General features: G+C 34.4%; 1 protein-coding gene across 1 annotated transcript; it reads left to right on the top strand.

Moving 5' to 3' along the window:
* The first annotated feature begins 139 nt into the window (after positions 1-139).
* LOC145270638 (GTP-binding nuclear protein Ran) lies at positions 140-19424 on the top strand. Its single transcript, XM_080126256.1, has 7 exons — positions 140-307; positions 7974-8022; positions 14783-14867; positions 15380-15505; positions 15757-15944; positions 17653-17823; positions 19149-19424. The coding sequence occupies exons 2-7, from the start codon at positions 7978-7980 to the stop codon at positions 19191-19193; spliced, it is 660 nt and encodes a 219-aa protein (XP_079982382.1). The 5' UTR covers positions 140-307; positions 7974-7977; the 3' UTR covers positions 19194-19424.
* Positions 19425-21298: the final 1874 nt, after the last annotated feature.

The raw sequence follows: 21298 nt of genomic DNA, 5'->3' as shown, positions 1-21298 counted from the left end.
TTTTTTTAAATCCGTTTATATTTTTATTAATCATTTTAGATTCATGTTTTAAAAAAAAAAAAATTAAAAAAGTGTACACCAATAATAAAACACCTTAAATCTTTTTTTTTTTTAAATGTATTTCACGAAGACCGGCGGCACGTGTTTCCGGAAACTGCCGAAGACGATCCGGTTTTACGCGCAAAAACCAGTTTGAACTGCTTTTCACCATTTAGCAGATTGACCGCCATAAATCCGTTGTCGTCTGAAAAATCTTCGGTCATCATTGAATCTCAGCCGACTCGTTAGAGTTTAGAGACAAAATTAAGTAAGTATCGAATTATGGAGATGTCGGATGTCTTTTAGGGGGTTCGAACGTGTGTGGTTTTTTTTTATATTTTTAATTCGTATTTATTTGCCGCCGACAACGACGCCTTTTTTTTTTTTTTGTCTTTCGTGTTCCCAACCTTCTGGAAATGTCTTATTTTATGACGTTTCAATGGAATTTTAATTGAAGTCCTCATATAATTTTATATATATATATATATATATATTTAACTTATATCATAATTTCTATTAAACATTTTTAATAACTATTTTAGACAATTACTTAATTTTTTTGTAATATTAAAAGATGCTCTGATATCTTTTTAAATTTCAAAGTTCATGTTTTTTTTTTTGTTTTTTTTTTTTAAAAGTCGATATTTAATTAAAAATTTTCTGATTGTTAATTTAATAAAAAAAAAAAAAACCCTCATATCTTTGTTAATGTAATTTTTAATTTTTTTTTCTTTTTGTACGGCGCTGAAATAGCTTTCGTTCGAAAGCCATTCTTACTATTGGGAGGGGAAGGTGCTCTTTTGTAATTAATCTGTGCTTTCACATAATTTAATTTTAAAAAGATTGGAAACTTGAATTTAACCTGAAAAACGATTTTTAAAATGCATAAATAAGAAATAAAAAAAAATACGTAAGTACCGGATATATATATATATATATTTTTTTTTTCCATGTTAAAAATAAATTGACATTTAAATGTAAAAATTGATAATATAATCTTTAAATTAATTTTTACTTAAAAATAAAAATCTAAATTATGAATTTAAGTCGATTTTTTAAATAAAAAAGATCCTGATTTTCAGAAACTCCTGTTCCAACTTTGTTCAAGTTTTTTTATAAAAAAAACTATTAATGTTACAAATTAACTTTTTTATATTTTTCTTATAAAAATAAGTCTAAATATTTAGATTATATAAAAAAAAAAAAATGGTAAATCTTAATTAAATCAACCAATTTGTCTTTAATTCAAACCGGTTTAAACTGCATGTATGCAGCTTTTTTTTCCTTTATGAAACCTCAATTCTTGTCCATTGTTTCTTTTTCTTTCTACTTACGAAAAAAAAAATGTCAAAAACCTAATCTTATTTTTTAAAAATATAACGAATAAATATTTAGTTTAAAATCTGATTTTTAAAAATTGTTTTCCAAAATGTCCTTTAAATTTTGCTAATATTCAACTGGTGTGGTACTCCCTCTTGAAAAAGTCTTTAACTTAAACCATTCCACAAGTCCAAATAAAGATTTTTCTATTAAATTTCTTAGGATTTCACAATCTTTGCTACTAGTTTCCTTTATTACTAAATTGTTGTTTAAAAAAAAAAAAAAAAAAAAAAAACTACTTCTGCAGTTTAACGTCCGTGTTGAAATAACGTTTAGATTTCGATTCTTGTAATTTGGAGGCGGGGTTGATTATTCTGTACTTTCACCTAATACGATCCCGTAAAAATAATCATTTAACTTGAAAATGCTTAATAGCACGGTTTCATAAACTGCAGAAGTAAAATAAAATTTGATTAAGCTTTTTTTTGTGCTTTATGCACTTATGTTACCGTGCTATTTTTTTTTTTTTAATTTATGTGGAAGTACAGAATTAAAAAAAAAAACACCTTCCCTTTTCCATGTTAAGAATGGCTTTCAAAATAACGTTATTTTAGTACAGTAACATAAAAAGTACCAGCGTTATTTAATGGCGGGCGTCTTAAAGCTGAAAAGTTCAAGATGTAATCATTTGTATTGACAATAGTTAGATCTATCGGTACTCGTGCAAAATACGGAGAGTGCGCTATTTTTTTATATTCAAGATGTCTAAAATTGTTAGGTGAAAGTACAAAACTGTTAAAAAGATCCCCCCCCCCCGTCTTTTCCCAGATTGTTATTTCAGTATGGTCCGTATTCTGCACGAGTATCGGCTGATCTAATCTCGCACCTTCTTCAGATGTCTTTTAGAATTTTGAAACTTTGAAATGAAAAGGTGCTTGTGCACTTATGTTACCGTGTTTTTCTTTGTTATCGTATTTTAAAGTTCTTTGTATATTGTTAGTTGAAAGTACAGAATTACAGAACGCCCTCCTGTCATGTTAAGAATGGCTTTCTGATTAACGTTATTTCAGCACGGTTCAATAAGTGTACAAGTCCCCCCCCCCCCCCCCCCAAAAAAAAAAAAAAATCGGATGTTACATCGGCCGAAACGTTTAGAAAAAATTTAAAGTTGATTATTTTTAAACTTTTTTTTTCTTTATTCAGAATCTGATTTAAATAATAAAAAAAAAAAAACTGGTTAAGTTAAATTGTGGTGGGTGGGAGTATATTTAAAAATGTCCCATTAATTTCCCATATTAAATTATAATTAATCCTTTAACTGATTACAATGTATTAATTGTCAAAACTAATCCGTTTACTGTAATCTTCCACGTGGTGTATTTTTAATTGTTATATTGAAGTTATTACTTTTAATATGGGAGTGTACTAGTGTGTATCAGTCGGTTATCTTTAAATAAAATAAGTTATTTCATGGCAGTTTTATTAGATTATATCAAACGTTAATCTATTTTATTTAATTTAACTACAAACGTTAAACTAATTTTAGTTTTCAACCTATTTTTTCTTTAAAGATTACAGTAAAAAAAAAAAAAGAAGCTGGATTTAGAAACCAGCTTTTTTTACTGCAATTTGTTTCACCCACGTGGTGTAGCTGTAGCTTTGTATTCCATAAAAAATCTTCACTTCTCCACAAATAACAATCCTGTATATAAATGTGTGATCTTATCACATTAAAAAACAAAAAAAAATAGTAACCGCATTTTTTTTTTTTTTTTAATGAAATATTGTTTTAAAATATCCAGATTACCTGAAATAGTCGCTCTTTTCTTTTCTTTCTCAGTTGCTCATAAAAGCGGAAATCCCGCCAGTTTTTATTTTTTTTATTTATTTTAACACTTCCTCCTGACTTTTCCCCAAAAGCCATTCATATTTTTAATAGATTCTATTTCTAATAAAACCCTGCTTATTTAATCAAAGTAAATCAATTTTTCTTTAGTTTAAAAAAAAAAAAAAATCTAGATGCTTATGCACTTTTGTTACCGTGCTATTTTTATTTATTTTACTATATCAAGTGAATGGGGCTTGCTTTACTAGAGATTCGAAAAAGTTGTTAAAAAAAAAAAAAAAAAAAAACGGTACTAGTGCACTTATTGATCCCGGATCCGTGCTAAAATAAGGTTATTATTTAAAAAGCCATTCTTAACATGGGTAGGGTGTTTTGTACCAACAAAATAAAACCCTTTAAACTTGGAAAATACATTTAAAAAAAAAAAAAAAAAAAAAATAGCGCGGATCAGTAAGTGCATTGATTACCACCAAAAAGAAACAAATACAAATGTTACCAAAGGCAAGATGAGTTACTTTTCTGGCTAAGTTTTTAGTGTTTTTATTTAATATAAAATGTTTATTCGACTCAAACTGTCCTTATCTGTATATGTGAAGACAAACGGCGGCGTGCTCGCTGTTGAATACGTTAGGTTTGGGGAGAATGAGTTGAAACTAAAACTATACAAAATAGTATTAGAAACCCACTCGATATGTTACCGTACTGATATATTGAGTGGGTTTCTAATACTATTTTGTATAATTCCAACTCATTTTCCCCCAAACTTAACGTATTCAACGGCGAGCACGACGCCATTTGTCTTTTTCAAATATACCGATAAACGTCGTAGTTTATTTTTTTCCCTAATCTTGGGACAAGATCAAAGTGTAGTATCTGTTCAGACGCTGCACTTCAATTTCTTCTGTCAGCGGAGAAGAAATCCTTTACGACTGAGACAATTTTTAATTTTTGTTCCTTTTCTCCGCGTTGTCTGTCCCGTGGGGAGGCACTGTAATTAGGAACCATATCCAGCTAGGTAGAAAAGTAACCTCTTGCATTTGGTAACATTTCTCGTATGTATATAGTAAGACAACCCCGGCTTTCTAAATAACGTTATTTCAGCACGGTAACAAAAGTGCATAAGTACCAATGAAAACATTTGAATTTTCCAACAGATTTTAAAAGGATTTTTTTTTTTTTTTTTTAAACAATGGTGTCTTTGAGAAATGATTATTTTAGACACAATTTAACCGTAATACTAGACTTAGCTTGTATGTATGCCAAAAATATTTTTTTAACTGGCAATTTGCCAATTTAAGACTTGACTTGTTTGGGGTGGGGGTCATGACTCATGCACTTATTGAACCGTGCTGAAATGATGACGATATTTAGAAAACCATTCTTAACATGGGAGGTGTTACTGCACTTATTGATCGGTATTTTTTAATATTTTCAAGTTTAAAGTTTTATATCTGTTATTCAATTGTAAGGTTAAAGCACAGAATTAGTACACAACTAGTACTCCCCCCCCTCATGTTAAGAATGGCTTAATAAGTCCGCTAGTACCCTATTCTGTACTTTCACCTAACAATAAGATACCGTAAAACTTTAATTTAACTCGAAAATACTATTTTAAAAAAAAATAAAAGCACGTTTCAATAAATTCATAACTTTTTTTGGTTATTTGTTTGGATAAAATTGGTCACTTTTGGTTGTTTTTATTTGAAGTTTGAGAATTTCTCAAACTACAGAAGTTGTGTGTGGGTAGGGGTACTTATGCAGAGAAGGTACCGTGCCTTTTTTTTTTTTTTTTTTTTTTTTTTTTTTTTTTTTTTTTTTTTTTCGCTCTTTTCTAACACCAATTGTTGTTAACAATGCCCTCTCTCCGTGTTAAGAATAGGTTTTGGTGTTTAGTGTGTAATTTTATTGTTTTATCTTTTCAAGTTAAATTTGTTGTACGATGTTCTTTAAAAGCCAAATTGAAAAATGCGTAAATATACAATGCATAATGTTTTTAATCTCGATAACTAATTTCAGTGCGATTTTCGTATTCAGCATAGTCGAAAACCTACAATGATTTCATTTAAAAGAAAACTGGAGGTGGACTTAATCTTTTAAAAAAAAAAAAATCTATAGTATTCGCATTTTCTGTGCTTCTGTAGATTGAGATTTTAAACCGACGCAAATTATAATGAAGAGCTTGTGACTTTTTTTTTTTTTTTTTTTTTTTTTTTTTTTTTTTTTTTTTTTCGAAAATAGATTTTTAAAACATTTGGTATTTCCTTCATTACTTGTTACGGTGCTTAAATGTTATTTTGAAAGCCGTTCTTAACATGGGGAGGGCGTTTTGTAACTGTTCTACTTTCACCTAACAATTCATTAACAAGATATCGTGAAAGTTGGATTTAACGGGGGGGGGGGGCTTTAAAAATAGTACGGTAACAAAAGTGCATAAGCACCGAATATTTTGCATCTGTTTATTTTGGACATCCCCCCCCCCCCCCGCAAAAATACAGAACTAATCCTTATTGCTCGCCTTAACAACATTCGGGCCAAGATCAAAGTGTAGTATCTGTTCGGATGCTGCACTTCAATTTATTCTCATAGTGATCCTTCAGGACTGAGACAATTTGCTCCCTTGACCCTTCTCCACGTTAAAAAAAAAAAACCCTGGTGTCTAACTCTGTCGGGGGGGGGGTCTTTGTAAATAGGAACCCTGAAAATCGGCACACTACACTGCATACTAGTAACCGCAATTATTACTATAATGGCTTTTACAACTCTTGAACATGATTAATCGACCAATTCATATAGGATGAAGAAATGACAATGTCACAACAAGAAGCTGACCATTTCGAAATCCTTCAATGGTTTACCAAACGTCTGTTAATCAATTCTAAGACATGTGAAGTCTGTAATTTACCAATTCAGTAATTAATTCACCATTCATTGATGGGTGGAAATATTCATGTAAATATATCAGTCAGCACGGGGAAGGGGAATTACGTTTTTACATTTAAAAAATAAATTTTTTTTTTTTTTTTTTTTTTTTTTTTCAAGCTAAACTCTTCAATGTGTGTGAACTGTCGGTTTAAACATCACCTATTTACACACGCACACAAAATATCAATGACGTCAAAAATACAAATGTTTATATATTTTACGCATTACGCACGTTTATTTATTTTATTTTTTTTTTCTTTTGAAGATTTGACTTCAAATATTTATTGGAGCTGACCCCTAATCGGTATTGGGCACGTTTACCCTTTAATTGTTCCTATTTACAATGCCTCCCCACGAGGACAGTTAGACACCAGGGTCGGTTTTTAACGTGGAGAAAAGGAACAAAAAATAAAAATTGTCTCGGTCGTGGAGGATTTCTCCTCCACTGACAGAACAAGAAATTAAAGTGCAGCACTGCAGCATCTGAAGAACAGATACTACACTTTGATCTTGTCCCGAAGACCCTTTAATTGTTAGGTGAAAGTACGGAATAGTTACAGCCCCCCCCCTTTCAGGATGACTTTCTGAATGTTATTTTAGCACGGTAGCTTTTCTGCATACCTGGTGAGTGGAGGCTTTTGTACTAAAATGTAGTTTTTAATACTTTATGGATATTAGAAACGAAATGGGTCAACAATAATTAAGAATTTAAAATTTGGCGTAAAAAGGTTGAAGTATTGAGTTTAAACACGTGTTGTTGAAAAGTTCAAATATCCATCACGGAACAATAAATTTTAAAAAGGTCAGATCATTGGGTCATGGGTTAATTTCAAGCTACTTCTGTCTGTGTCTCTCTCTGTCTCTCTGTCTCTCTCTTTCTCTCTCTCTCTTGTTCTCGCTCTCGCTGTGTGTGTTGACAAAGGTTTTGCCAGGGTAGGGTCTGTTATCTGAAGTAATGGTATAAGTTTTTCCCCTTTCCCTTAAATGTGTCATTTTGTAGATGACAGTTCCGGGCAAAACCTTTGTCAACATCGGGTGACGTAACTTGAATTTAACCAACAAACAAATTAATACAATAATTTTAGTCACACTCGCACCTGTAATATTTCAAAATTTCACATTGGCCGACTTTTGATTGGACACTATTTTTGGGAGAAAAAAAATAAAGGTATAATCGTTTGTGGTTCATTTCACTGCGTTACGGTAAAAATTAGCTTCTGAAATAGTTCCGGTTGTTTGTAGGCAAACGGTGATAATGCAGAAAGTGTTCCCATTATAATTCGCATAAAATCTTTTTGTTAACTGTTAGGCGAGAATATAAAGCCACCGCCCTTCCCCTCCTATGTTAAGAATGGCTTTCTAAATGTTATTTAAGCAATCCTAAGTTTTAAAAACTTTAATTAGAAGTGACTTTTTTTTAAGATTAGGTCCACCCACCTCCAATGTTGTCTAAATGACACCTTTATAGGTTTTCGACTATGCTGAATACGAAAATTGCATTGAAACTTTGCATAAATAATTATCGAGATGCATAAGTTGTATTATGCATTATATTCTTTGGCGGCCGTCTTTTTTACGCGTGTGCATAGATGAGTAATTTGTTTATGGCGCACACGCGTAAAAAGATGGCTGCTAAAGAATACAATGCATAATACAACTTTTTATATCTCTATAACTAATTATTTCTGCAAAATTTCAATGCTGAATTTTCGTATTCAGCATAATCAAAAACCTATTAAAGTAGGAAATCTAAATTGACCAAATGAGTTTTAAAAAGATTGATTTTATTTTTTTTATTTATTTTTTTTATTATTTATTTTTTTTTTTTTTTTTTATTTTTCTCCAGCGAAATGACAGAAAACATGGCTTGCAAAGAGGATATGCCAACATTTAAGGTGAGGTTCTAATTTAAAAATTTTCATAGAATTATTCTTTTAAAACTTGCACAATGCCAAATTTATTAACAATCGGTATTAGTTTACTTTGGGTCTCCTCTCACATTCGTATAGAAAAGTTTTTTGTGCTTTAAAAGAATATAACCGTTTCCGTCGTAAATTTACCGTTTGTATATTAAACCCTGAACTCTGGGACTATTTTCCATTTCACAGCCTAGCCTTCATTTACGCTATGTGCGAGCATAAACGAAGGCTGTTAAATGTGCACTCGCGTACCAAACTGCCTTGTCACAGTGTAGTATTGGCAAAAAATTAAAATTATGTAATTCTGTTATCACGGGTGGCCATTTTTGTACGCGCAAAGATATGCCAACATTTTAAGGTGAGATTCTAATTTTAAAAATGTGATTCTTTAAAACTGCCTTGATAGTTCAAAACGGACTTCGTAGCCTAATGTCCTTTTCTCTTCCCTGCAACCTCTCACAGATGTTGCGAGTTCGTGTCTGCTGTATCGTTATTTTCATGGAAAGTGTTTGACTGAGCTCCATTCTATGCCCCCTCCCTCACCAAACTTTCACACACTCGTCTAGCTGAAAACGCTATCACTAATTTCCTCTCCCCCCCCCTCGTCTTTATCTGTGCCTAAACCTAAACGTAGATCCCATGAACAAAGTTTCTTTCTTAGAACTGCACGCTTGTGGAACTCTCTTGCGTTTTCCAGCTGACTGTAATATGATTGTCTTCAAGTCTAATGGAAACAAGTTCTTGATGAGCCGTTCCACTTGTTATCAAATTTACCGAATGTCCATCACTAACGATTACTATATTGTCCAATTTCTACTGTACTCTTTAACCCTTATCCTCGAGTGGCCTCTTGTCCTTGATAAGTGATGATGCCTATGTAACAAAAAAAAAACCAAACTTACACAATGCCAGTGGATATTAAATTTCGGATTTTAAAAGGCTTGTCCCAGAATTAATTGAATCAGGTTAGGAAACTTGCGTTAAATGTAAAAATGTCAGACGACACGAATGATGTGCAAACGATTTAGTTTTAAGATTTAAATCTTTAGAGACGAAACCTTCAAATTGTAAACTGTTTCGGCAATTTCAAGGACGACTCCATGAAAAATCTTCTGGGTGTCCATAATATATCAACTTAATTATAAAATCAAATTCTCGTTTGTTCCTTCCCCCCCCCCCCCATGCACACTGACGTCATCAAAGTGGTGATCGACTTTATTGCCTTTTCCTGTGGCGTTTTTACTAAACGTCCACGATTCTACTTAGTTTTTTTGAAAATAGATGACGTCATAAAGGATAAATTTGAAAGCAGCAGCCGTAACTGCTGTTGATTTTACAATCAATGCCAACTTGATTTGGGAGGTAATTCTATTTCAGCAACTGATTTGGCTTTTTTTTTTTTTCTTTCTCTATTAAAACTTAATGTCTGACTATAGTGGTTTTCCACGGTGGTCAACTCAAATATACATTTAAGGCCTAAAACTGCACCATTATCCATTTACACTGGGGTTTGGCGTCGCCAAGGCTTTCACACTTTTCACTTTTGTGGCGTCATCTCACATGGACCACACATGAGCGGCTTTTTCGTTTTATGAAACAAAGCGTTCAAATGGTAAATTAGTGTTTTTAATTACACTTTGCCAAATCTAATTTTAAAATTTCACAGGATAATTTTTTTAAAGATTTTCAACTTTACTTTTTGTGACCCTTGCACGTTTCGTCCCATCCTAAAATAGGATGGGAAGAGATGCAAATAGAATTGACTTTCTACAAGGATTTTTTTTTTTTTTTTCACATAGGAATCCCCCATTTATCAAGGTGCAGAGGCCACTCGAGTGTACAGTATTCAATGGGAAAATATTGTGGTAATCGTTAGTAGTGGAAATTTGGTGAATTGGATTAAGGGGGCGGACAGTTCAAGAATTTCTTTACGTTGGACTTAAAGACTACTCCATCGTAGTTAATAGGAAAGCAGGCAAACGAAAGACGGTGAGGAATTATTTTGTCAAGATGGGAATTTTAACATGTTCGATGCTCTCTGTAAAAGGCAAGAAATGAAACCATCACAAAACAATCAGCCCTGCCTGTAAAATTCAAGACAAACTTTATTGGTACACAAGATATTATTGCAAAATAGTGCATCCAACTTTGGAGCAGGTAATTTGCTTCAATGGAGCAGTAGTTGGTGTCCTTTTGCATTCTGCAATGTTGTCGTCCATTGCAGGAAGGATGCAATTAGCAGTGTTCCATGGCTTTAAGAAAAAAATTGGTAGCCATGCAAACTGGCTGCATACCGAAGCTGGAAAGTTTGTCATGCGGTTGAAGTAAGCCTAGTTTGTAGACTTTTACAATGTTCTATATTTCGTCCATGGCTGAGATTTGAAGTAAAGAATGCACTAATGTTAGCGCCCAAGTCTCCTTAGAAGACTTCATAAAAATGAGTCTGTCTTCCTTTGCTGGTCTGGAAAGATCTGAAATGGATATTAGCGCCAAAGGCATGTGACCAATTTGGTTAAATTCACCAATCAAATCGATACAATGACAGTTAGGCCTTCTTACAGTTTCACAGGTGTGCTATTGTAAGAAATAAGCTTCTTTTTTTTTTTTTTTTTTTTTTTCATACTATTCTAAAACTTAATATGTCTATATAGTAGCTTTCCATGGTACTGAATTCAAAGCATCTTAAGGCATGAAACTGCATCTTTTGTTCATTTTCATTTTCTTTTTTAAATTGGGATTCGGTGTTCCCAGGAGCTGAAAAGGGATCACAAATGCCCCAAAATTGCAATAAATGACACTTTTTGCCCCATAACTTTTGCCCCATCCATTAGGTTTTTCTGGAACATGGTGAAAATGTGAAGGAAATTTCTTCACTTCTTAACCCCCCCCCCCCCCCCCGACCAATTGGTATCCTCATTTTATTGTCTTCATTTTTTTAATGAGTGATTTTTCTGACAAAGGGAGAAAAAAAAACTATTTTGCACGAACAGTTGGCAGAGGTGTCAGAAATTTTCTGCTTCTATGTCTGTCTTTGTAGCCATGTCACTGGTAAGGGTTTTGGAGGTAAACGTTTTATCTGGGCTGATGTTATCCGCCTGATAGTCAGGGATCCAAACCTTGGATTAACCACTAAGAAGGCTGTCCTATCAGCAGGTGCAAAGTACTGGAGCTGCTGTATTGTCATTTGGTGAATGGATTCTGGACCATGTAGTAGCTTCTGGTGGGGCCTCTCGATGCCATATTAGTGGGTAAATTGTTACGGCTTTTAGTTATTAAAAAAAAAAAAAAAAAATTTTTTTTTTTTTTTTTTTTTTTTTTTTTTTCTCTGTCCTGCTCTAAGCAGGTCTGACGACCTACCACAAAGTCGAAAATTCATGAAAAGTTTCAAGAAAAAATACACGATTAAACCCGGATCTCCAACTTCCAACGCAGACCCCCACTACCATGTCGCCTTCTCCAACATCAGGGGTCTCCGTTCTGACCTTCCAGGGGTTGAAACCCAATTACAAGAGACTAAACCGGACCTTTTATTTTTAAGCGAAACTGGCATATTTCCCTAGATGAGTTCGTAATTAAAGGATACTCTAACTTCTAAATCTGACCCCCCAAGATCGCCATGGAATATGTGCCTATATTAAAGATAGCTTTCCATGTGGGAGGGACATCTCCAGAGAAGATCCTAACTTACTCTATATGTGCTTCCGGGTTGCTTTAGCTCACACTACTGCATTTATATCTACTCTCTATCGCCCCCATAACAGCGGAGTTACTATCTTTAAAAGCATATCTGAGAAAATTGACAAAATCCTATCTGCTTATCCTTTAGCTAACATTCACGTATGTGGAGACTTCAATGTTCACAACGTCGAATGGTTGACCCACTCAAACAAAACCGATGATGAGGGGAGGTTCTGTCATGATTTCTCCATTGCCTATGACCTCACTCAGATTGTTCAGGAACCCACCCGTGTGCCCGACAATGACGGCCAGTATGCGAGTCTACTAGACCTTTTTCTCACAACTTGCCCTGAACTATGTTCAGTTTCTGTTCTGTCGCCTCTTGGATCTTCCAACCACTCTATTTTTATCAATTAAGATAAAAATGAAATGTAATAAGTCCCCAGACGTACCTCTCCATCATACAGTATCTCGATACACTAAGGCTGTCTGGGATAGCTTCCGTACATTTATATCGGATCTACCTCTGCGTTACATGTTTAAAAAGGATGTGTCCTCTATAGTATCAGACCTGACGGAATGGTTAATTGTAGGTATAGACCGTTTCATACCCTCAAAAAGTTCCAGCAAAAACCTAACAGCCAGCCATGGTTCTCTCCAAAATGTGCTGCTGCCATTGCGCACAGAAATCACTTTTTCCACTGTTTTCAACGTAATAGATGTATGGAAACTAAAGCCGCTTTCAGGACTGCCAGCAACCATTGTAAGAAAGTAATAAAGAACGCAACAGAGTTATATGCTCAGTCCGTAAAGTCCAAAGTAGTTGAGCAGCAGCTTGGTTCCCACCAGTTTTTGGCAAATAGCAAACTGAATCCTCTCGTCAGCATCAGACAAAGCCCAACTCTTTGCCAAGAACTTTGCAGCTAATTCTACCCTTTACGACCAAGGCTGCCAACCCCCAATATTTCCTCCTGTATCAGAAAACACTGATATATATCTGTACGTAATGTTGCCAAGCTAATCAAAAACCTTGATTCCAGTAAAGCAACAGGCCCTGACAATATTCCAATTATAGTAGTAAAAAAAACTTCAACCTGAACTAGCGCCCATACTTACAAAAACTGTTTAAACGTTGTCTTAAGGAGAATAGCTTCCCACCTCCCTGGAAAATCTCATCAGTATGCCCTGTATTTAAAAATTCAGGTGATCGCTCATCTCCCTCTCAGTACAGGCCAATAAGTCTCCTGTGCGTCATAAGTAAGTTGCTGGAATCTGTGTTAAATAGAGAAGTAATCAACCATCTCGGCAAAAATTCTCCTTAGTGACACAATGTTTCTGTTCTGCTAGATCTACAGCAGATGTCCTTACAGTTATATCTAATAGGATTAGCAAATCTCTCAACGGAGGCAACCTTTCTAGGGCAATTGCTCTTGACATATCTAAGGTCTTTGATAGGGTATGGCATGAAGGTTTACTTAACAAGATCTCTGGCTATGGTATAGCTGGAAATGTCTTTTCAATTATTAAATCATTTCTCTCATAAGAGTAGTAGTTGATGGGCAAAAATCAGAAGCTCTTAGTATTAATGCTGGAGTCCCTCAGGCCTCCATCCTGGACCCAACTTTCTTCCTAATCTACATTAATGATCTTCCAAATCACATCCTTACATTTGTAGACATTTATGCTGATGACACTACCATCTATGGTAGCACATCTAAGTCAGTAAACGATCAAGTTCTCCAATTTTCTCTTCTGATCTTGAGCACGTTGTACAATGGGAAAAGGAGTGGTTGGTAACTTAATGCATCTAAAACAAAGCTTCTCTTTACATCATCAACGTTCTGATCCCTATCTGGCATCAGTTGAAATAAATGGCTCTTGTCAAGTTTTGACAAGCTTCTGGGCTTAACCTTTACTTCTGATCTTGAATGGAACAGGTACATCAAATCTGTTGCCAAGGCTGCTGGAAAAATGGTAGGATCCTTCTATTGATCCAGTAGATCTCACTGCTGATGCAGTTCTCTATCTATATAAGAGCCAAGGATGGAATACTGTTGCCAAGTCTTGGCAGGAGCTGCTAGAAAGGACTTGTCCTGCCTTGATAGTTCAAAATAGACTTTGTAGCCTTGTAGGAGATATCCTTTCTCTTCCCTGCAACCTCTCTCACAGAAGAGATGTTGCAATTTGGTCTCTGTTGTATCGTTATTTTCATGGAAAGTGTTCGACTGAGCTTCAATCTATGGTCCCCCCTTTCCAAACTTTCACAAGAAACACTCGTCTAGCTGAAAACACTATCAATAATTCCCCCCACTCTTTATCTGTACCTAACCATAGATTCCATGAACAAAGCTTCTTTCTTAGAATTGCACGTCTGTGGAATTGTCTTCCGTTTTCCTGCTTTCCGGCTGACTACAATGTGGTTGTGTTCAAGTCTAACGTAAACAAGTTCTTGATGAGCTGTTCCAGTTAACAAATTTACCGAATTTCCATTACTAACGATTACTATATTGTCCAATTTCTATTGTACACTCTTTAACCCTTGTCCTTGATTAGTAGTGATGCTTATGTAAAAAAAAAAAAAAATTGTTTTTCAAATTCTTGTCTGGTGTTCGCGCATAATTGAAACTCAATGTTATGATCGGTTGATCGACATGTTACATCATACAGCTGCTAAACCCAAGCTGTTGCCGTATCCCAGGAAAAGCAGAGGCAAATGCTGAATTACGTCCGGTTCAAAGGGTGCATAAGTACTGTTCAATCCAACACATGCTGGGTCACGAATTTCCTCATTTTTACTTTAAATACTTCCAACTAAAAAAAAAAATTAATTTTCGTTTAATTACTTTTCACTGCAAATGTTCATAGTTGCTTTTTTTTTTTTTTTTTTTTTTCACCTGAATTAGTAAGTATTTCTTTTGTATATTAAAGTTTGTTCTTGCATTGTATTCATTTTAGAATTTAAAAATGCAGATTTTTAGTCCAACTTGTTCCAAAATCTGTCTGGGCAAAGTTTTATGCATTTTAAAGTTTGCTGATTGTTTTGTCTTATCTTCCACAGTTGGTTTTGGTGGGAGATGGTGGTGTTGGAAAGACTACTTTCGTCAAACGACATTTGACAGGTGAATTTGAAAAGAAATATGTAGGTAAGTAACTTTTTTTTTTTTTTTTTTTTTTTTTTTTTTTTTTTTTCTGTAGTGTAACCCCTACCTTTGATCCCACTTGTACGTAATTGCCAACTTTTGACCAATTTTATGTTATTTTGAGATGATGGCTATGCTTTGTTGCAGATGCTAGACTTACTAGGATAAGATATTTCCTATCTTGATTACCTGTCTAAATGAGGCTGAAGTGGGAACGAGTGTGTCCATTTGTATTCCCATCAAATTTTTATGTGCAGAAAATCCAGCTCCAAAGGGAAGCAGTTTAGATTTGGACAAACAAGTTATCTCCTCCTAGGAGTTCTAATCAGTTGACAGTTTTTTTTTGTTTTTTTTTTTCAAAGAATCAATGTCTAAAGTATCCTTGTTCAACAATTTCACTTGCATATCTAATTGAACGTGTCATTTGTTGATAGTGTTATCAATTAAACAAACTTATGTAGTTCCGATTTGAACTGTGGAGAAATTAACTTTTTTTTTCTTTCTTTCCCCCCCAGCTACATTGGGTGTTGAAGTTCATCCTTTAGTTTTCTATACAGCTAGAGGTCCAGTCAAATTCAACGTATGGGACACTGCTGGTCAAGAAAAGTTTGGTGGTTTGAGAGATGGTTACTACATTAAAGGTAAGCTGTTTTTAGCCTTTTCTTTGAGAATTCTTTGTAACTTTTTTTTTTTTTTTTTCATTCTCTTGATTTTCAAGTATATATCTGACACGGTAAGACAATCAACCGAGAACCACATCAGTCTATATAAAAACATAAGATATATTAACAGATATATACTCAAGATTCAAAACGATGAAAAGAATATGCTGCTGTTACAGGCTTATTAATGAAACTCCTTTGCTTGATCATGTCCTAACTTTGTTCTCCAGGTCAATGTGCCATTATTATGTTTGATGTTACGTCAAGAGTCACGTACAAAAATGTTCCCAATTGGCATCGAGATTTGGTGAGAGTATGTCAGAATACGCCAATCGTTTTATGCGGTAACAAAGTCGACGTCAAGGACAGAAAAGTAAAAGCAAAAACCATCACTTTCCATAGGAAGAAGAATTTACAGGTGAGTGCACCATAAAATTGTTATCCCGATATACTTTACGAATGTAGCTGACGTGAAATTTAATACTAATGCAGTTTAGACCATCCACAATTGAGAAAAACATTTAATCGCCCTTGCTTGGCCAAATGTAAGTTAATTAGGAAATTGAACTAAAAATAATTAAATGGCGAAGATGATGTGCAAAACTTGTATCATTTTTTTTTCTTAGTGATAGTCCAGCATTTATTTTGAAAATTAGTACATGACACTGAAAAACCCAAACACAGCATCGTTGACGCTTCAGAAAAATGAAGTTTCTAATATTTTAGATATTCGTCTAGTACAATGTTGTGGCATAACTGAAAATGTCTTCTCAATTATTAAATCCTTTCTAAGTTCATAAGAATAGTAGTTGATGAGCAGAAATCAGCTCACAGTATTAATGCTGAAGTCCCTCAGGAGGTCCATTCTAGGCTCAACTCTTTCTGGTCTACATTTAATGATCTTCCAAATCCTATCCTTAATCTATGGTAGCACATCAAAGACTGTAAATGACCAAGTTCTCTCTGATCTGATCTTGAGCACGTGGTACAATGGAGAAAGAGGTGGCTTGTTACTTTGAATGCATCTAAAACAAGCTTCTATCTCTACACCATCTACGCTCTGATGTCAATCTGGCATCAGTTAAAATGAATGGTTCTCGTTTTGGGGAGGCGTCATGTTTTGACAAGCTTCTGGGTTTGACCTTTATTCCTGACTTGAAATGAAACGTATATCAAATCCATTACCAAGGTCGCCGGAAAAATGGTGGGATCCTTCTATCAATGCAATTATTTTGCCTTGACAGTTCAAAATAATAGACTTTGTGGCTTAGTGGGGGTGCCCTTTTCTCTTCCCTGCAACTGCTTTCCCACAGAAGAGACGTTGCAAGCCTGTCTCTGCATTGTTATTTTTATGGCAAGTGCTCAGCTCTTTATCTGTGCCTAAACCTAAACGTAGATTCCATGAACAAAGCGTCTTTCTTAAAACTGCACGCCTGTGGAATTGCCTGCTTTTCAGCTGACTACAATCTGATTGTCTTCAAGTCCAGCGTAAACAAGTTCTGGATGACCCGCCCCCCTAAGTAATCCAATTTACAAAATTCCCACTACTTAGGGCTCTGTCGGTGGGGCATTAGAATACGCCGACTGTCCCCCTGCAGAGGGTAAAAGTCCCTCAATGGTGGTCCTGGATATGACCTTAAACTATATCCAGTGGTGAGGCCCCAGCTTGTGGGCTTTGGGGAGTGTGGAGCAACCCTTTAATTACTATTGCTCCCAGGTCCACTCTGACCCGGAGTGGTAGTACCTGTTAGGGTCTCAACTATGGTTTAAATAGAAACCGACTTGAAAACAAAACATATTCTATTAAAAAAAAATTTCTTCAAAATCTTTGGATTCGGCATTAAATAACCCGGAAAGGGTTGATATGCCGTAAAACAAAAACCAACCAACCCACTACTTAGGTTTACTACGCTATAATCACATTGACTAATGTACACCCATTAGCCCTTGTCCTCGGGTGGCTTCTGGGTCGTGATAAGTGGCGTTTCCTTGGGTTAAGAATTATATATTGTTGGTCTTTATTTTGTAGTTTTCAGCTGGACATGCATGCAAACAACTATGCTTTATATATATATATTTTTTTTTTTTCTATGAATAAACAAGTTCAACCTTTCTCTTTTCTTCAGTACTATGATATCAGTGCAAAGAGTAATTACAATTTTGAAAAGCCCTTCCTCTGGCTCGCCCGGAAATTGATTGGTGATCCTAACCTTGAATTTGTTGAAATGCCTGCTTTGCAACCACCAGAAGTAGAAATGAGCCAGACATTAGCATTACAATATGAAAAAGAACTTGAGGTAAGTTGAACTTTTTTTTTTTTTTTTTTCATGCCAATAGTCGACCTGATGCAGTGGGGAAAGCTAGTGTGTGTGATATATATATATATGTTTTGTTTTTTATTACCATATCTTTCTGTTAAGTTACATTATTGTTACAGCTACCCGGCCGTGTTTTTTTTTTTTTTTTTTTTTTTTTTTTTTTTTTTTTTTTTTTTTTTAGCTTCCTCAGACTTACAGAAATGTAAAAGTCTGAGGACGCTGGACGGCCAAAAAAAAAAAAAAAACGGCCAGGTAGCTGAAACAATAATGTAACTTAACAGAAAGATACTGTAATAAAAAAATAAATTAAAAAAATTTGCTCTACAACAGTATTGAGCACTTTCTTCAGTTTTTATTTTTTACCATGTCAAAACCTTGTTAATTCACTGCCTATATAGCAGCAGCCTAATTGCGCAACGATTAGAAGCTCCAACTGTCGTTTTGCCAGTTGGGTTTTGATCCTGGCTTGAGGTAGTTGCTTGTCTAGTCGCTCTGAAACAGCGAAACCCATACTCTGTGTGGATGAGTATATGTATATATGAACGGGTTGTGGGGACTCCTCTACAGTTTTGGTCTTTGTTCAGGGGTATCCGCTGCCTTTATATATATATTATATATTTAATGGCCTCCGTTAGTTTTTCCTGAAATTTTGCCAAAAATTCTTTCATTAAATAGATGTGCACAGTAAAACTTTTTTACAAAAATTCCTGTCGCAACCCCAGGGGTTAAAGAAGTTAAAATGGCCAAAGATGACATTTTGATGCATCCATTAGATTTTTCTGAAACTTGGCCAAAATGTGGAGCCCATGATTCTTAATATAAATATAGTATGTGTGAGTGACCCTGGCAAAATTCTGGTTCACATCCACAGGGACTTTCAGGGCTAAAACACTTTTTTCTTTTCTTCCCCCCCCCCCCAAAAAAAAACAAAAACTTTGTCTGACTATATAGTGGTTTTACACGGTCAACTCTAATATGCATGTCTTAAGGCCTGAAACTGCACTATTATCCATTTACACTGGGATTCGGTGTCCCCCAGGGACTCTGTCAGAAATTCCACCCTCCACCCCCTCCCTCTAATTAAAAAAACTTTCTTTTACCCTCATCCCCATCCATTTGATTTTTCTGAAACTTAGCGAAAATGTGTAGGCAGCGTTGGCACTTCACACTTCTCACATTCATCATTTCTTCACTATTTCTTGTGTCATCTTGCATGCAGCACGGGGGAAGGGGCACGCATGCGCGGCTTGTTATAATTTCAGTTACTTGATACATTAAGATTTTTTCTCTCTCTCTCTTTGCAGGAAGCTCAAAGAATTGCCTTGCCTGATGATGACGACGACCTCTGAGATGAACGGATTTCTAGCAGGGTGGGTGGGATTCACATTCTCAAGACAGATTGACATTTACATTAACACAGTGAAATATGCTAAGAATCCAAAAAGCATAAATTCCACTTTTTTTTTTTTAAAGTGGATAAAAAAAAAAAAAAAAACTAGAATTTCTATTTGATTTATGTGAAAGACATTTTATCAAATAAAAGCAACACAAATAAAACTTGCATAAAAATATCCAAACTACATACGTGTCTATTATTTGAGAATTTTATAGACGTGTGATTGTATATATACATAAAAGTAGCTGCAAACTTGAAGGGGGGGTTGGAATGAATTACTTGCTCTCATCACTTTTTTTTTTTTTTTTTTTTTTTTTTTCCACATTAAAAACGTTCACCTTGTGGTGAAACCGTTCTTTTCTCTTCCTGTTTTAGTTTGGATCGGCTTAAAAAATGCAAAAGACTTGAAAGGAATTTTTTTTTCTTCTTCTGCAAATGGAACTGTCTTGTGCATGACATGAATGAGCAAACAAATGGATTTTTTTTTTTTTTTTTTTTTTTTTTTCTTGAGCGTAAAAAAAAAAAATAAAAGCTATAGTGTATTGAAATGCTTGTCAAGACTTTTTTTTTTTTTTTTTTTTTCCCCCCCCCAGCTTCCCGTTTTCCAGATATATTGAGTTTGTGATATGCGATGAATGTCATTCAAACTCATCAAATACATGATTATTCTTGATAAAACAAAAATCTCTAATTTAGCAAATGATGGCCATATATATATATATATATATATATATATATATATATATATATATATATAAAATAGCTTTCATTAATGCCATACAATTTTGGACATTTTTATTAAATAACGTTTTGAATTCCCCCTCTTTAGTTCAATAATGCTTATCTCTAAGAATCTTGCGCGCTGTTTTACAGTTTGTTACTGTGCAGGGGGAGACAACTCTCGTTTACTGAAAGTTTGTTCATTTTTTTTATCATCTCAATGTAGGATGTGATATTTTATCAAATAAAAACTTTAAAAAAAAAATAGCTTTTTTTTTTTTTTTTTTTTAAATGAAAATGTGACAATGGTTTTAAAGAATATTTACGCAACTATTAAGAGAAAACCAACGAACCAACAATATTTTCATTGGACAAATTTTTTCTGTCTTATGCAAAGACACATTTGTTGTGTACAAATGAGAAATTGGTCAAATATTCCCCAAAATTTTTTTAGTGATCACCACTTATCAAGGCCCGGAAGCCACTCAGGGATAAGGGTTATTGCAAGTACATTGGAGATTTGAAGTTTTAATTAAGGAAATTAAGAAAGAAGCTTTGTTCATGGAATCCGCGTTTTGATTTAGGCACAGATATTGAGTGGGGGGAATTTTTCACAGTGGATTCAGCTAGACGGGTGTTTTTCGTGAAAGATTGCCGGGGGGAGGGGGCAGAGATTGGAGTTCAGATGAGCACCTGCCATGGAAATAATGATAAAACAAGGATAGGCTCGCAACGTCTCTTCTGTGGGAGAGAGGTTGCAGGGTAGAGAAAAGGGCATCCCCCACTAAGCCACGAAGTCTATTTTGTACTCTGTCAAGGCAGGATAGGCTGTTTTTTTTGTACTAGGGAGCAATGTCTTGTTAGAACTTCTCATGTAAAAAAAAAAAAAAATATCCTATAAAATCAATCTGTTCTGTTTAAAAATTACAATTCCTCTACAACTAGCGTCACATTTTTAGTCTGTTTCTGTGTTGGTCTTAATGTTATAGCTTTGTTATAGTAAAAAAAAAAAATTGGCATTTACTTTTTAATCAAAAAAAAAAAAAAAGTTGCCGTAGCTTTTTTTAAATATTTTCATCGGGTTTGTATTACTGTACACATAGATTCGAAAATGTTGTCAAAAAGCAAATATATAACAAACAAATGTTATCAAAGGCAAGATAAGTTACTTTTCTACCAAACTGGATATATTTTTTGTTTTTATTCAATGTAACATGTTTATTCAGCTCGAAAAACTGTTTACCGATGTATTGGAAAATTCAAGATGGCGTCTCACACCCTCTTTAACACCGTAAGTTTGGGAAAAGATGTTATAAATAAAAAAAAAACTATACAAAA

Source organism: Euprymna scolopes, chromosome 46 (genome assembly GCF_053919585.1).
Source record: "Euprymna scolopes isolate OS-2025 chromosome 46, ASM5391958v1, whole genome shotgun sequence".
NCBI classification, from domain to species: domain Eukaryota; kingdom Metazoa; phylum Mollusca; class Cephalopoda; order Sepiida; family Sepiolidae; genus Euprymna; species Euprymna scolopes.
The sequence above is the reverse complement of the archived record's forward strand: the minus strand, read 5'-3'. Positions and strand labels throughout refer to the sequence as shown.

What these genes read in the sequence shown, in the direction of transcription:
- LOC145270638 (XM_080126256.1), top strand. Translation starts at nt 7,978, where the DNA reads ATGACAGAAAACATGGCTTGCAAAGAGGATATGCCAACATTTAAG. An exon ending in AGGATATGCCAACATTTAAG is followed by an intron (nt 8,023 to 14,782) that starts GTGAGGTTCTAA and finishes TATCTTCCACAG; the next exon opens with TTGGTTTTGGTGGGAGATGG. An exon ending in AATATGAAAAAGAACTTGAG is followed by an intron (nt 17,824 to 19,148) that starts GTAAGTTGAACT and finishes CTCTCTTTGCAG; the next exon opens with GAAGCTCAAAGAATTGCCTT.